At 34.0% G+C, this 17,000-nt stretch overlaps 3 protein-coding genes across 5 annotated transcripts; 2 read left to right on the forward strand and 1 right to left on the reverse strand.

The window, feature by feature from the left end:
- Nucleotides 1-237: 237 nt before the first annotated feature.
- Nucleotides 238-1,259, reverse strand: LOC110425827 (large ribosomal subunit protein P2B-like). The gene is made up of 2 exons (XM_021440873.1): nt 767-1,259; nt 238-506 (listed from the first exon to the last, which is right to left on the reverse strand). The coding sequence occupies exons 1-2, from the start codon at nt 852-854 to the stop codon at nt 250-252; spliced, it is 345 nt and encodes a 114-aa protein (XP_021296548.1). The 5' UTR covers nt 855-1,259; the 3' UTR covers nt 238-249.
- LOC110425826 (transcription factor BEE 3-like) lies at nt 443-4,363 on the forward strand. 2 transcript variants are annotated; one of them, XM_089785156.1, is made up of 7 exons: nt 443-524; nt 2,325-2,662; nt 2,763-2,882; nt 3,017-3,082; nt 3,184-3,252; nt 3,367-3,444; nt 3,810-4,363. In XM_089785156.1, exons 2-7 carry the CDS (start codon nt 2,327-2,329, stop codon nt 3,900-3,902), a joined length of 762 nt encoding a protein of 253 aa, XP_089641282.1. In that variant the 5' UTR covers nt 443-524; nt 2,325-2,326; the 3' UTR covers nt 3,903-4,363. The 2 variants fall into 2 exon arrangements, with proteins under 2 accessions (XP_089641282.1, XP_021296547.1); XM_021440872.1 differs by lacking the exon at nt 443-524 and having other exon boundaries at nt 2,204-2,662.
- A 4,854-nt stretch (nt 4,364-9,217) lies between these two features.
- LOC110426089 (zinc transporter) lies at nt 9,218-16,077 on the forward strand. 2 transcript variants are annotated; one of them, XR_002446098.2, is made up of 11 exons: nt 9,218-9,399; nt 10,818-11,010; nt 11,127-11,212; nt 12,606-12,690; nt 12,994-13,072; nt 13,248-13,378; nt 13,525-13,611; nt 13,741-13,850; nt 14,202-14,332; nt 15,024-15,318; nt 15,617-16,077. XR_002446098.2 is itself a non-coding variant. In XM_021441180.2 (11 exons), the coding sequence occupies exons 1-10, from the start codon at nt 9,353-9,355 to the stop codon at nt 15,134-15,136; spliced, it is 1,062 nt and encodes a 353-aa protein (XP_021296855.1). In that variant the 5' UTR covers nt 9,220-9,352; the 3' UTR covers nt 15,137; nt 15,617-16,077. The 2 variants fall into 2 exon arrangements, 1 of the variants encoding a protein (XP_021296855.1); XM_021441180.2 differs by having other exon boundaries at nt 9,220-9,399; nt 15,024-15,137.
- The last annotated feature ends 923 nt before the right edge of the window (nt 16,078-17,000 follow it).

The following is a 17,000-nucleotide window of genomic DNA, read 5'->3' on the forward strand; positions in this document are numbered from 1 at the left end:
TTCGGAACCCAACCTATTGCCTTTGGAACTCTTCCCTTTGATGATCTCATTAGCAAGTCGTGCGTGGTTGATCAACAGACGTAAATCAGTGAAAGGGAACTTGGGATAATTCTCAACCAAAAGAATTTAAATTAGGAAAAAGATTTAAATTATTAAATTAATTTATAATAAATATGAATTGTAATTTTTACATGATTAACAGGTTTGATTTCGAAACAACTAATGAAGTCAGGCTTTCTAATTAATTCCTCAATCAAACAGACTGAAGCACATGTCTTCATCTGATTCCTCTTCAATTTTCTGCTCCTTGTCCTCAGCAGCAGCAGCAGAGGGAGATGCAGCAGAGGCTGCCGCATGACCTCCAACAGCAGCAGCAGCAGCAGCTTCTCCAGCACAAGGCATAGCTGCCAGTTTCTGTCTTCCAGCAGCAATAAGCTCTGCCAAATCCTTTCCATTGACTTGGGACAAAAGCAACTCAATCTTGGCATCATCAGCTTCAACTCCAACTGTCAACCAAAACAGCAGTAACAAACTGAAATCAATAAATGGTTTTATTTGCTTCTTGTTTTCACTATTAGCTTTTAATTTGCTTCCATGAAAGTTGCTACCAAGAAAAACTTGTCCTATACTTTAGCAGGGTGTTCTGACTTAAAATAATATATCCAACTTAAACTGATCTCCATGATGAAAAATCTGTCTTAATAAATCTTGTAGCCTATAGCCATGTCCCAATTAAACATATAGAAACTAAAAGAATAAAGAATACCAGAACCAAGAATGTGCTTCAACTCATCAGCACAAGGGTTGGTATTTCCTCCCAGCATCGCCAACAAGTATGCTGCTATCACCTTCATCTTCTTTTACTTGAAAATTATCAGTAAAACTTTTGCAAACACCGAACAAATAAGAAAAAAAAGGAGGCAGAGGAGAGTAAGAAAGAGCGAGATAAATATTAGTCGAGTTACAGAGGATACAGGGCCTTGGAACCTGGGAAATTATACGGGTTTTAGTTAAATTGGTCAAGGAGAAGGACTCTGCCACTTTGGGGTTTGTCCGTCAGCACTTGGGACTCGTTCTCCAAATTTCCCTGTCAAAACTGAAAATTGGAATATCCTCTTTCTTTTCGTATTAGTAATATAGAAATCAGAAGATGGCTTTTGGAGTTATCAGAAAGTGGAGCAGGCTTCGTTTTTCATGCCTTCATCTGGATAGTATTCAGTAAAAGACTATGGCTCGAAAGATAGTAGCAGTACAACAAGGCATTCTCAGAGATTGATAAGTGATGCTACCATTAAGTGTCTAGGAATCACCACGTTATCAGCTAGAAACATTGATGATAGTTTTCTCATTATTTCAGTGTTTGATCTTTTTGTGCAATTCGCCCAGGTTCGGTTATGCTGTAGGAAGAAAAATGTTGTAGCAGACTTTTCGATACATCAAGGGATCAAGCTACCTTAAGTCAGTTTGAGAATATACTATTAATCAGCTTCTTGACACTTTGTTTTATCTTTTTGTACAAGAATTGTTGTTGGTGATATCCATTGTCGACAGCTTGATGTAGGTAGAACCTGAATTTTAAAGCTAATATAATTATGATAACTTTCTTATGCCAAAAAGAAAAAGAGAAAAGAATGGGACCATAGAGGCATAAGTTCACTATGAATTCAAAATCTAATAATGGGAAACCTGCTTGCAGGGGAAAAAAAAGTCTTCTGCTTCACAGGCAATTGCTTCACTTTCTGATTTCCATTCATGAATAGCACTTATCTTTGGGCAAATGCTAGTGCCATGTGCTAGAATTGCTGACCCACTGTACTGGTTAAGTTTGGAAAAGGAAGGAATGAAAAAGAAGGAATAGAAGAAGAAAGCCATGAATGTTATCTACTACTACCTTTATTTCCTGAGCTTTACCATATTTTTTATCAACAAAGAAAAAAAGGGAACTTTATACCTTTTATATATTCCAATGTTTCAACTCCACTTCAAAAATTACAATGGCCCATTCCATTGGATTTATGCAATCTTCTCAGTGGAGCCTACCAAAAGAAATTCAGGATTAGAAAATGAGATCTCCACTTGGAACTCCCATGCGTTTTCAGTTTTACTTGATTGAAAAGCAAAAACAAAATTACTCTAGACCCTACAGTTTTATGATTTGGACATGCTAATAACTCACTAATAAGGTACCCCTATAAATAGCAGTGTCAATCTGTTTACAATTCATTCCATAATTGAGGTCTTTAATTCGTCCAGAATTGAAACTTTTTATATGGGCGAGTTTAGACTACATCTGCAGGGCTTTAGACCTTCTCAACCTATTTCAGAAATGGATATCAGCGTGGAAATGACAAAGCAGTCTTCCGAGCTGAATTCAACTCTTTTGGAGAATTTCAGCATTGCAGACTTCTCACTAGAAACCTTATTGGCCCACCAACTACCTGAATACCCAGCAAGCTGTACTCATGACAGCCTTTCCACTACTGTGCTTGCCGGCAGCTTCACTGCAATACCAACAGCTCGTACTGTCACGGTGGATGAGGATGTCTTCATTGAAAGCAAGAAGAGAAAAGCAATGGAACAATCCACCAGCAACTACCAAAGCATTTCTCCAGCACTTTCCACAACTGAAATCGGAGGAAACAACAGTACCAGGAAAAAGAATGTATGTCCATTTGTTTCTTCAACCCTTCTTTCTCTTACAAATTTTAATTCTCACGTTGATTTGAGCTTTATGTTTCTCTTTTACATTTTGATACTTTCAGAGATTAGGCAGAGGGAAGAAAGGAAAGAGCAATGAGAAACAACCAGAGAAAGCAGAGGAAGTAATTCACGTTAGAGCAAGAAGGGGGCAAGCTACTGACAGTCACAGTTTAGCAGAAAGGGTAGGTTTGTACATCTTTGTAGAAAATATAAATCCATTACTAGCTTTTTTTTCTTTGGTCTCAGAACGAATGGAATTGTTCTGGAAATAATGAAATGATGTTTAAACTCTAACATGACCAAGTTTTTTTATCAGGTAAGAAGAGAGAAAATAAATGAGAAAATGAGGTGCTTGCAAGACCTTGTTCCTGGATGCCACAAGGTAAAACTTTCCCAGGTGCAATCATGTTATTTTTTTGAATGAATCTTGACTTAGCTGTGAACATACGTAATTTAACATGAGCGTCTGACTGGATTCAACAGACAATGGGGATGGCGGTTATGCTGGACGAGATAATCAATTATGTTCATTCATTACAGAATCAAGTAGAGGTAAATTGAATGCCAAGAAATCATGTATAACCACTTAAATGTTTTTAGTTCCCAAGTTAATACTACCAGCAATTTTGAACTAATTTTCTTTTTCTTTTTATTTCCCAAAAACAGTTTCTTTCAATGGAGCTTGCTGCTGCCAGTTCTGCTTATGACTTGAACTTGGAAACAGAGTGCTTCAAAAAGGCTCAGGTACACAATTAAGTAACTTCTGAAAGCTATCACCAATAATGAGTTGACAACCTTTTTTATTGCACACTAGCCAACCTATTAAATGAAGTGTCGTTGTTGAATTGCTTGTTGAGAGACCTGAATGCTGAAATTGAATGTAACAAACTCAGTTGAAACCTTAAAAAAGACTTGCTGCCAGAACCTGAATAAAGTGTTCTGTCAAAACCAGAAATAGAGTCGAAGTCTAGCCACTTGATTTCACATATGTAATTCGCTAAGCAATAACATGAATTGAATATGTGATTAAGGAAAAGTAACTAAACTTTTCATGCAAATTCCATGTATATTTAGGGTAGATGAGTGATTGTGGATGTTAAATGATGCAGGGGACAAATTCACATGTGGCACAACAGATGGAGAAATGGGCAAGAGATAGATATGGAGAACAGAATTGCTTCCATTCGACATGGCCACTTTGACTGCACTTTTGGCCCTTACCTTCTTGTTTGCTACAAAGCACATGAATATGCTTCCCACTTCACTTTCCAGCAAATCAAATCTGTTCCCAGATACGTGGCAAGTGTTTCCTCCACTTTCCTGCACGTCAAATCTGTTTCAAGTTAGATGTCAATTGTCCTAATGAAATTATCACTATTACGCAAAGGGTTGAGTCCAAAATACATAAGTATATCCCTAACTTTTTGTCTAAATTAAGGGCTTTTATTTCTTAGTTTGTCTCTAAAAATCTATTCGTGGTCTGTAGCACCTTTATGCACCGATGATGCGATATCAGCTGGAGCAAGTTAAGTTAGAGCTGGCTATAACAGGACTTCGCTTATGTATTGCTTGTATATTCATGCCCATTTTGTGGAGTATTATGTCAATTTATGATTTGAAACTTGGCTTTTGGCCACTTCCAATACCAATTCTTCTCATTCAACTTGATACTTTAGCTTGCTTCACGGTTTCTTTGAGAGATGAAGAGTTCTTGAAATGTTTAAGGAACTTGCAGATCATATATGGACATGAAGATTGACATTTGACTAATCCTGTGCTCCAATATGTTTCTGTTATTCACCCACCTTGATAGAGACAGACTTGATATTCTCAGGCATAAATCAACTCTGTCAAGTGGCTGTAAACCATTGAACTAGCCACTTCTGCTCAAGATTTAAAATGAAATAAAAATGCCAATTAATAAGACAAGCAGGTCACTCAGAAAATGTTAGGCTTGATAGCTATCCAAAAGAAATCAACTTTGCCAGTAGTGACTTGTTCTTCCCTCAGCTATTCAGGTGTCTTTCAATCAATCATAAAAAACATTCTCGGACAAATACATAATATATTAAGAAATAGCTCAGAAATTCAATTGTGGACGAGCATCACTAGTTTAATCACTTGCTTTTCATAAAGTTTTTAATATATATATATAATGTTGAAGCAATGTCAACATCCACATATTTCATCAATTCTCTGTTCTTTGGATAATCACTTAGACTTGTGCATACTATATTTTTCCAAGCAGTCAGAAAATGGAGTTTCATCAAATGAAAGGTGCAAGACTTGGAAATAAATATTGCTTTATCCGACATCTAAAAATAAGGATAAATGGAAACAAACAGTCTTAGGATTGACAAATTAGAAAATGGGTCCATAAATACATAGATAAATAGAATCTCACAGATGTTGCCAATTCATATAGTGAATGATTGAAATGCTGGAATACAGAATAATTTGGGGGAGGGGCATTAGAGGTTAAAAAAAAAAGGAAGAAGAAACTACAGGTGCATTGCATCCAAAAATTTGGGATTGGGAGAGGACAGCTTGGATGGGCCATATCATGCTCATAAGAGGATGGGGCAGTATGGGTTCTAAACATTGTTAATGAAAGTTATATTAAACCTTTAAATCCTTTTCTTTGACCCCTTTTTGACAAATTTCAGTTGGCTTCTTCTGGATACATGCACCATCACAAAGACAAAATGCCCTGTGTTAACAAGATTCAAGTCAGGTTTTCGAGGACTCGAATTACCATTAGGGTCAGTATGGATCACTCATTTAATCCACAAAGCTTTTGGAAGGGACAGGAAATAGAGTAAGTAGACAATACATCCTGTTGCTAATGCATGCTAGGATCAGGAGGAGGCAGCATTCCATTCCCGACTTCAAACTGAAAGGGACTAGAAAGGGAGAAAGAAAAGGAAAAGCACTCCATCATATGCTAAAACAGCCCCTTCAATAATTAATGCATCTAGGTTTTTTTGTCCTCTTCTGGATGTCTAATGGCTGATGCTCCGGTCAATTGAATCCTATATATGATTTAAAACAAGTCCTAATGCATACCCAAAAGAAAAACCCTTCTCTTTTGGCTTACAACTATATTTGTTAAATGGGATACAGTGCTGAATATGTGATGTCTCCAACACCTTCCAAACTTTGGTATTTTACCTTTTAATTTGGTTGACAGTAATTATCTTCTTTTACACTTTTGTAAAAGGTCTTTCAATCTAATGTGGGGGATACAAAATCCCAACCTTCTCAAACTAGCAATACAGTGACGACATACTTCATCCCAACAGATGGTTTTGGATTCACATTTGAAAAAAATATGGTGGGGTTTTGATTTTATCAGTTCGGGGGCCCTGTTGCATGTTGTTGTAGTCTTGTTTGCTAAGAAACCATTCACATTGAAAAGGTTCTATCAATCATAAAAGGGTACCCAAAAAAAAAGAAAGAAAAATGTAAGCAAGTGATGGCGATGTGCTAACCAAAAGGGTGCCACGAAATGACTCCCAAGAGATGTGTTTCGTGCCTACATGTGCACGTATAGTCACACATTTCACCGTTTGTCTGCACCTTGGCGGGGTCTGTTGCTAGTTCCTAATGCTGCTCTGCATCCTGCATAATGGTAATCTATTAAAGAGTTATGTGCCCTTCAAGCAAGTCCTTTCCATGATATGCTGATGATTTCCATACCATAATCACCACTTCCATGTTCCTTTTATTGCATTCAAGGCTGCCCCAATTGCTTTGGTTCCATTCCAAATTTTGATGGTCCCAGTGGAATTTTTCGATTTTGTACTCTAACTATAGGATGTTTGCTAAAGCTCCTTCCTGACTGACATTACTTCTCGAGTCAGTAGAAGTCGGTCATGCTTACTTTAGAGAAAGTTGACATGACTGTATTTTGATTCAGAAGAAAAAGAAAATATTGGACTACTACCCCTGGCAGCTGCCCTGCCCTGCCCTGCATGTCTCAATAGAAGCATACTCAGCCAGAGAAGCATGTGGGTTTTTTATGTCATTTCCAAGGCGTATTTGATTTTGACAGAATATTTCATTTGATCATATGTTGACTTTGGTTTTTTTTTTTTATTTTTTTATTGAATAATTGATTTTAAGGTTTTTTTTTGGTACAAGGAATACTAAAGCAAAATATTTAAATGAGATTTTTTTTATTGAAACTGAAAAAATTATTAAAAAAATCATAATTCCTCCATCCTATTTTTTACTGTAACAAAAATTCTTGTTAATACCTTTTTCCAATGTTCATCTCTTTTTATTTGTTCTTGAACAACTTTATCAATTGTTTTATATTTCAATAATCTTATTTCTAAATCAATCCAAGAACTCATATTAGTAATATGCTTATTACTCATTACATGACTCTTAATCTTAACACTAAGGTTTCTCCAATCTTTGGTGCCAACATTAACTAGTTTACTTGTTCTAAAAGTTAAATTAAAGAATTTGCAACAAAAACAAAATACTCTATCTAAGTCTTTTAAATAAACTAGTCATTTTTTTTCATACGTCTCCCTATTTGCTAACTTTTGAATAGAGTACGTAGTCAAAAAATATCTTGAAAATTCATCTTTAGGAAAATATAAATTATTAAATTTAATGGAAACTTTTTATATTGATAAATCTTTTAAATTTGTATCAATATTTATCCATTGATTTGGATCGTAAATATTTTTACAAATACAATCATTTAATTAACAAGTTGATCCTCTTCATCATGATTTCTACAATCATTTTGAATCTCTTCATGATTTCTATGATCATTTTGAATCTCTTCATTAACTTATTGTTCTTGTATTTCATCATCATCTAACTTTATAAGATTATTAACTTGTTCATTTAAGGGACGTTCATTAATAATTTCTTATTCATTATTTTTAGTACTTGTAAACAATTTATCAAGTGCTCCTTTTTGAGGTTGTATTAAACTTTCAATTCTTTTTTTTTTTAAGTTTTGAATAACCAGATTCATATTTTTGATTTGATATATTCAAATATTTATTATGAGGTATAAAAATATTTAACTATTATAATTATCTTATATTTTTTAAATGGCTAATATAATTAAAATAAAAAATCAAAATTTTTTAATTCAAATAAATTAACTATCACACAAAATAAAGACAATATAACAATATAATATAAACTCTAAATTAAAGTAAAAAAATTTGTAAAGATTAAAACAATATTACCTAATTGTTGAATGCTTATTGCGTAAATGAAACTCACAGTTTTATGAAGATAATAGCATAACAAGCTTCTGGTGTATTCATTGGAGGAAAATTGAAGTTAGAAGAAGAAGTAGCAAATGAAAAAAGAAGAATTTAAAAATAGATATTATACATTAAAAAGAAATAATTCATTTTATATATGAGAAAAATATAGCTGTTGAAATTCATTAAATACATTAATTGAAAATAAAAAAATAACTAAAAAATAATAATCAGAGATGATTAAATACATATAATCATTATTTTTTACTTTATATATTTTTAATATAATTAATTATATTATAATTATCATAAAATTATAAAACCTCTCCAAATTTGAGGCTTCTTCAACTTGGGGGCCTAAAGCCCTTGTTGAGGTGGCTTCGCCCAATGGCCGACCCGCTTCATCAGAAATGAGTAGTGCTAAAATAGATAACAAATTCAATTTAAGCACAAAGGGTATTCTTCGATAGAAAAAAGACAAATGAAAGTGATAAATGCATGGATACATACCCTGCAAAATGCAACAACAGGGAAAAGAAAAACCATTACTTAAGCTCTTATGTCATCAAATCAATAAGAGATAAAAATGCATCTTGAACTTATAAATAAAAAAATTCTCTTTTTTACTAAATATGCCTTTTGAGTTAAAAATGTTAGTTTGTAACAATTGATATAAAAACATATTCAACGTTTCATTAATATGAGAATCTCTACGAGAGATATTAGAATCGAGGCAAGTTCGTACCTAGGTAAGTCCCTTTCCTCTATAAATACAAGAACTGGTGTAAACAAGCATTGCACAATTAAGTAGAATAAAATACGATAGAATGTTACAAATCCTATATTAATAAAAAATGTGATGAGTCTTAGACTTTTCCTTACTTAATAAATATGTCATTTGGATTGAAAATATGAATTCATAATAATGACACATATAATTGTACGTATATATTTATTTATGTATGTATTTTTTTATTCATAATTTTTCTTATAAAATAAGATAAGGAAAGAGCATATATTTAAAAAATTATATACTATACTAAAGTGATAGTGACTTGTTTGTAACAAATAAAAAAATTTTCATGTATCACTTATCAAAATTACAAGAAAACAATTTCTCTTACTCATTTTAAATTATGTTGGATTGAAAGCGTAACCCAACCTTAAAAGAACAAATTGGTCCAGTTTGAGCCCACTGCTTGAATGTAGCCCAGCCTCAAGCAGTCAATTTCATTTGAGAGAGAAATGTTTCTATTCCTTTCCTCGTCTCTTTGGTTTTGCTTCCTAAACATTGATTATCACTAATTTATCTCTGTTTAAACTTCGTCCAATCCGGATTACAGTCCTCCCATAATAAGCTATAAATATCCTCGTTTACACAAACTAAATTCGTTTCCAAAAAAACTAAAAAAATGTCTCCAAAGCCAATCTCAGACGATAGAGGATCTCCTCATTTTAGGTACGTATTAAACACTATACATCTCTCTCTCTCTTTTTTTTTTAATTAAATTTGAATTGTTTTCTTTTTCTTTTGAGAACCCTAATTTTTCTGTTTGGTTTCCTAGAAAAAGATATTAAGTAGTGGAGAATTGAGAACTTTGAATCTTATGTTTGTTTTATGGAGTTTGGGTCAACTCATGTCTTGCCTCAAAATGATGTGTTATGAAGTTCCTAAATTTTTCTTTTTTTTTTTATTTCCATTTTCCTGCATTTTCTCAGTAACCAAACAGTGCCTTATTTTGTTCAGATACATTAGCAATTTGTGTTATTAGCATTCCCAAATTGAAAATTGAACTTATCAATTTGGTTAATTACAGAAGTAAGAAACATAAAACTTGTGACTTGTTGGTTTTTGGTTGTCTGGTTTGGCCTAATGCTGGTCAGAGCTTTACATTTTACATGTTTGCTTTCATTGCTAGTATTCTTCTTTTCGTTGCCTATAGTATTCTTTCTGTTTTGAGTTGATGAAGGTATTGAAATGGCCTAGGCTAATAGGATATTTTCCTTGAAAAATAATGTGTTGCAAACTTGAGCGAGTAATTGTCTCTACCAGTGTTAATTGCTAATGTGATAGTTATGAAAGAATTGATCTTAGTTTAGCTAAATTAATGTTTTAAAAGGTGAAAGCATAAGATTAGGCATAAGCTGCTAAGAGTTAACTTATAAACCTTTCAATATACTATGATATGAATTAATAATAATATTAGGTTTTCCCTATTAACATTCTCAATACTGGATAAGAAATTATATAGGTAAATTTATATAAGACCTGAGGAAAGAAAAAGCAAACCCAGTTGCCAGTTCATTGCACTGTTATTCTACTTTTGCTGATAGTTAATTGGAAAATTTATGCAAAACAATCATTAATAATGCCAAAGCTGATAAACTAGCAAATGTAGTAAAGCAAGCGACGCTTGACTCCTGGATGAAAAGTCAAAACAAACAATGATACAAAAATAAGTACAACACCTTAAATTTAGAGACTTGACAAGATTTAAGGCCAGCTTGCAAGGATTGTACCTCAATGATACCCTTTAGAATGCTGACCTAAATACAAGATTCATTCATGAGAAAATGCTATGAGTGACATTAGATTCATTAACCTATAATTTATGGTTATCTAGGTTTTTGTCACTCTGTTATTGTTAGACATAGCAGTTCAAGATTGCAACATTGTAAACACACATATATGCCTCTTTCTGGTGTCTTGACTTTTTCAAGTTGATGCATCAATCATGGCATTAATAATATTGCACATCATTGTTGTTCAGTGTCCTCAGTAAAACTGATAGCAACAGTATCAAAAGTTTTAGCTTGTGTTACATTTTATTTTGCTTGTTCTGAGATGATTTTACCAGTAATTGCTTTTACTTGTAGGCACACTCCTCTGCAGATAATCCATGTTGTTGGAAACTTCTTGAGAATATGGTCAGTTTACTCCATGTATCGTTACTTGACCCAGACAGGAGCTTCAGTGGTGCTTTTTATCTTCAGTTGTCTAGTTCCCTCATCTGTCTTATTTTTACTCTTGCAAAAGCCTTGGAAGGGAAGACCACTCTCAAATACACAGGTTAAGTAGAATTGCTTCTTTTTATCAGGAAATAATAACAATTGGAAGAAAGAGTGCATAACTTGTATGGTTTGCCTTCACCCTGTTTCTTTTTTGAAGTCTTTGTTAATTTTCAGGTTGTTCCATCTCTTATAAACGGTGCAATAGCTGCTTTGTACTTCATCTTGTGGGGAAAGGGCCTTAAATCATGTGGGCCACTTAGGTAGCTTTCTGGTGCTTTAAGGAAATCTTTCTTATGTCTGTTCATTTTTACATGCCTCAAACATACATAATTTAATTTCATTGGGCAGAGAAGAGGGTATAATTATCTTTGAAACTTTCAAGACTCCATATGATGTATGCACGCAATTTAATTCGCTAAAGAATAAGTGCCATCATATTTTCCTTTTCTATTTTCTTCTATGTCACTAGTGTTAAGTTTTGTTCATACATACATACATAACTATTTATTTGTTAATGGTATGAGAAACCCCTCTGGTTACGGCCTCCTAGCTTTTAGGAACCATGAAAGTTTTATTGTTTCCATTGCAGTTATTTATATTTAAGAATATAAGTATCTTATTGTATTGCCAAAACTGAAGATGGACATGGATTTAAAATTTTAATTTAAAAAAAAGGACTTCTTATTTTTGGACTGTTCTAGTACTGAATTGATTTTTGTTGTTATGAGAGCGCAACTTTGACAAATTCAAAATTCCAGGAATGGGCAAACATGCACATGATAAGTTAAGCAGGTTGTCTCATTGCATGGTTTGCTTTATAGGCCCATCCCTCTTTTAATTGTTCTATTGGACTTACCCCGGAGAGACTTTTAAGTGGTGTTATATTCCATGTTTGATTGGTTTGGCATTTGTTTAAACCTTATATTTAGGCTGGGACTTATGAGTCACCACCTATAGACTATTGGTTTTAGGCAGGATGGTTTGACATAATATAATATTTTCATGTTTTGTTTTGAACTACGGATAACTTATTTTTTATCGCGGTTCTTGCAATTTCTAAGATTTCTTTGATATATGAGGAAAAATTCTTTTAGTTCATTAATTTATGACATCTTAGGCTCTATTTGGAATTCTCTCTCTCTCTCTCTCACACACACACACAGATTTTTGTAAGGTCTGTTGCATATTTGCTGCATTCTTTAGTTGGATCCCCTTTATGCATTCTCTTATACTAATATTAACCTCACACCTTCCCTGCCACAAAAGAAATAAGAATCGGATGGTGTTAACAGCCCAATAACGTTTGGTTGTTGTTGCATTAGCTTGTGTATACTCTATACAGTCAAGGGCATCATTGCCTGAACTTAAGATTCATGAGCCTAATAATCTTGTCTCCTTTTCTAGTGTGTCGTGGATGGTACCTGTGTGATCTTTGACCTGCTTTTGTCAGGATATCATGGAAAACATGGATGTGGATTCTTTTTCTTCTTCTTTCAATTAGGAACAATTGTGTGGTCTACCTTGCCTATGGTCATTAACTTCCTTTTTTAAATTTGGAACAATTGTGTGTTCTATCTTGTCTATGGTCACTAATCCCTATGAAGTTTTTAATGGTTTCCGTGTCTTATTATTATTATTATTATTTTTCTCTAGAGCTATATTGGCGGAGTATTCTGGTGCTGTTCTTGGAGTATTATCTGCAGTATTGTATGGTAGAAGAGGGCATGTCTGGAAAAAGGTAACACATTGAACTATAGTCTATGTCCATTCATTTTGTGGATTGATATAGAGGAGAAAGTTGTTTTACCTTAGGATGTCCTGGGCTATGAAGCTTATACTATACCTCTTCAGAAGTAGTTGGTTATTTTATTTCAGCATGTTGCTTTTACTGCTATATAAGTTTTCGTTTAGAATTGAAATTAGTGGTGCTATTAGGATCAAATTTTATATGTGCTCAACTTCATGAATTAATTGACAAAATATCTGATAATTGATGTCTTTTCTGCCCTAATCATATTGCTCTTTTCTTATATTTTACCAGGTTGGTGGGCTTATTGCGATGTTGGCATCTTTTTATTTCTTATCCCAAGGCTGGGCCTTGGCAACATTTTCTCCGTTCTATATCCTCTTGTACATAAGCTTTCCTCAAATCTAGGATATTTCAATCCAATAGGCTAGCTGTTTAGTGTTATCTTATTTGTTTTTTCTCCTTAATCTTGTAACAGTTATTTTCCTTTTTTGGTTCTGAACATTTGCTCATTGAAGTTTGATGAGATAAACTTAACTAATAAATACCATTCAGAGACAGCCTTGATTCTGATGTTCAGGCTGAACAAGTATTGGGTATGAGCCAAATGATGATTCCCATCTTGGCTGGGATCTTATCAGCTTTGAGAAGGGTGATTGCAAGGCGTGTTTCACTCAAGGTAGTGATATTAATGTTTCTCTAGTTATCTTGTGGGCTCTTTGTCAGCTGAAAATCTTCAGCTACTACTAGCACCCACCCCCCTCATTATTGCAAACTAATGAATAAAAACTGTAATCTGTAATTGTTGTCGTTCTCTGCCTTTAGAATCAACTCAAAAGGCGGCTTCATGCAATAACCATTGCTTCTGCAACGTGTTTTCTATTCCCTGTGGCCATGTGGGACTTGATCATAGTAAGGGTTCTATGATTCCAAATTCGTTGTTATAATTTCATTGAATGTACATGTTTAATTTCATCTCTGTGGATCTTTGCTTGTTTGACAAATTTTTGTTGTTTCCTCTGCTTAAATTGAGCACTTCAGGGATCTTCTGGTAGCAGTGTGGAACTGCCATTTTCTGCCTGGGCTTTTCTAAGCACTATTCTCTTTGGAATAATCTTGATATTCTACGTTGACAGCATTGCAGAGGAGAAGTATGACAGTAACTAAAGCATTGCTCTGGCTTTTATGATTTTTCTAGTTCTGAAGAACCCGTGGCATGATGTCATCCTATTTTCTGTCAAAATTTGTCTCTGTATAATGTGCTAGAACCCTCGTGCTACATTCCTTTTGCATCTTTTTTTTTTTCATTCTTGTATGTTCCACATATTCTAATTCAAATAATCCTTTCCTTTTTTCTCTTTTTTCCTTTTATTTTGGAAAGGAAAAGATGGGAGGGAGTGTCATGTGCTGATGCTTATTTTGCATTAATAATTTCCAATTCAGTTTTAAGCATTTCGATTTGGTACCATATTCACATGTAAAACAACTTTATCTGTTCATAGGTTGCACATGGTTTTCTCTTCTCCAAGACATTTAATGGCAGCTGGAGGATGCATAATTGTCATGGAGATGGTGTACAAAATGGACTTTTCCCTGGCAGGCTTTGTAATTTGCTCCTCAATATTGGGCTTTGGTATGTATAACTTTCTCTTTATTTTTTCTTAAAGTGAATGAACTATGGATAAAGATGGGTGCATCTCCTTGGGAGAACTTTTTTTCCCCTTTTGGTCAAAATGGTGATGCATTCAAATCTAAACACATAGGAAGGAATTTTATTTAGAGAGGGTTCTTATTATTAATCACATGGGATATACCATACTTTTGTTAATGTTACATCATAGACCTCATCTTTTGTTGCTGGAAAGTTTTCCAAGGATCTGGATGTATAAAGCTTTTCATGCAGAAGCAGCACCTTTCCATCTTTGTCATATCTTGTAAAGTAAATATATCAACACAAGGAATATAGCCTGTTATATCTGTTTTTAGACAAGGATGAAATCTTATCTTGCCTCCCTTCCCTCTTATTACTTTTCAGTATTTTCCATGAACAAACTCTTTATCTTCCTTTTTAAGTATGTTTTTGCAGTAAAGTTTTATTTTCTTATGAGTAAAGGAAAGGGAAAAAAAATACAAAGAAACAACTCATTATTTTTTAAGCACAAAACTGAAAATTCAGAAAAACAATGCAAAAAACTTCAATGCAAAGCAATAAAAACTAACTCTTATTGATGTTGGCCCTCGAACTTGTTCAGGTTTACCATAAGCAATTTTTTTGTTCCTAAGTTTCAAGAGATCTTATGTATGATTCTCCATAAATTTTGTAGGGATATATGAGGCAACTGCCTTGGAACGTGGTAGGAAAGATTCTTTTCAAAAGCCAGATGTATCAAATGGGATGTTAGATGATGAACTTGAGATGTCTTCTCTTCCAACTTAATGTATGCAATTCTGATGAAGAATTTTGCTTATTTACATGTCAAATTCCTTGGTCCTTCTTTCCCTGTGTTTCCAAGAGCTTAATACTGCATGGTTGGGAGATGGGGGAGGAAGTGCCTAATATGAACTATTGTTGGTCCATTGTGATACATGAAACTGTTTGATGATGATGTAAGGAGGCAGGTAGACTTCAGCAAAATATTTTCTACTTTCCGAAAAATAATAAATATTAATTAAGGGTCTAATAACAGGGATCTAGACCCTAGAGGTTAGCTGACCAGTCAAAGCTACCTTTGGGACTTGTTTTAATCAGTCAAAAGCTTTTGGGGAGTGGGAAATCAAACTCAGCTCTTTGAGCTGGGGGAGACATAACCAACCTATTGGCCACACACCCTGGTATTAGGCATTTGAAGAGGATTCCTCCTCTCTTTTGTGGTGGTGAATTATTTTCTGTGCTGACTGTTCTACTTTTTCCATGCAGTGACAACTCAGGGTTTATATATGAACAAGCAATTTTCTTGCAGCATTGGGTGTGAAGATGCTGATTTTGTTACCCTTAGTAATGGGGCATGGATAACACATCTCATTGCTTCAATTGCTTGCCAGGTAGCTGCTGGCCAAATTCTTTATTGTCAAAATGGTATAACATCTGAGCCAACATTTGACATGCTAAAGCAAATTTTGAGTTTGGACCCCAAGTGTGGCATTTAACAAGATCCATGACGTTGTAAAATTGTTTCAAATTTTTACCTACTGTTTATAGTCTACAACTACTCACTGGAAACACTATGCCTGTACTGCCCAATGAAGGGTTTTACTGATTGCCTCTGTAGCTGACATTTATTTTTTATCAAAGAAAACTTTGTATTGTTAAAGATTGGTCTGTACCTTTGATCCCAGATAGCTTTTGCTAATAGATGAAAGTTTGTTCTATTGTTCTAATCCGTTTGTCATCTGATAGAAAAGGTATTACTTTTAATTTTGAACTTCGATGCATCTGTACTTGGTTTCTGAATGTTTTCGACTGTTAGCTTAGTGAGCGCCTGCCTGTGAAGAACGGAGTATGCCGGACTGGTGTGAATCTGTTTTATGATCCTTATGTGATTGTATACTCGCAGTGATAAAAATTATAGGGGCCAAATTGTTGAAAGATGAGAGATTGGTAAATGCTGGTGATTTGTGTCATTGCTGTTTGAGATGTCTGTTTAGCTGTCAAGAGATTCCTGTCTAGAAACAGAACTCTGTCGGGAAGAAAGGCATCTTTCTGGTGACATTTTTTGTGTCTTTGTCATTGGGCAATATTAACCAAGCGTTCTCTTTTAAGTCATAATCGTGAGGTTAAATAATATGAAAAAATCAGCATTTAGAAGTCATAAGATATAGATGATGAAGGCTTTGGTGTCATTATAGTATAATAATTTACCAGTAATAATCCAAGTAGGTTTGAACAATTAAAAAATGCAATGTGAATTAAATTTGAGATGATGGACATAGATAGGGGTGATGCCATACTATTTGGCCCTTTAGGTGAAACAAATGGATGAATGTGGTGATGGCATTTTAATCTCACAAGAAGGCTATGCCAAGGAAGTGTTGAACAAGTTTAAGATGCTTGATTACAACCCATAGAATGTGGAGTAAAAACTGTTAACTGCTGTTAGCATTGAAGTTAAGGAGAGTCTTTGACTCCAAAAGCTAAATGGCCCCAAATCCATCTTCTAACCAGAAGCTCATAAATTTGTATTGAATTTTTTGATAAATTTATGTATATATTGAACAAAATAAATTATAATATTGAATTTTTTTTATTTATTCGACAGGCATGATGACATCAAAAAATAAAAACAAGAGAAGGGATTTTCCTT

The sequence above is a fragment of the Theobroma umbraticum genome, unplaced genomic scaffold (genome assembly GCF_002168275.2).
Source record: "Theobroma umbraticum cultivar Fairchild unplaced genomic scaffold, ASM216827v3 scaffold_12.1, whole genome shotgun sequence".
NCBI lineage: Eukaryota > Viridiplantae > Streptophyta > Magnoliopsida > Malvales > Malvaceae > Theobroma > Theobroma umbraticum.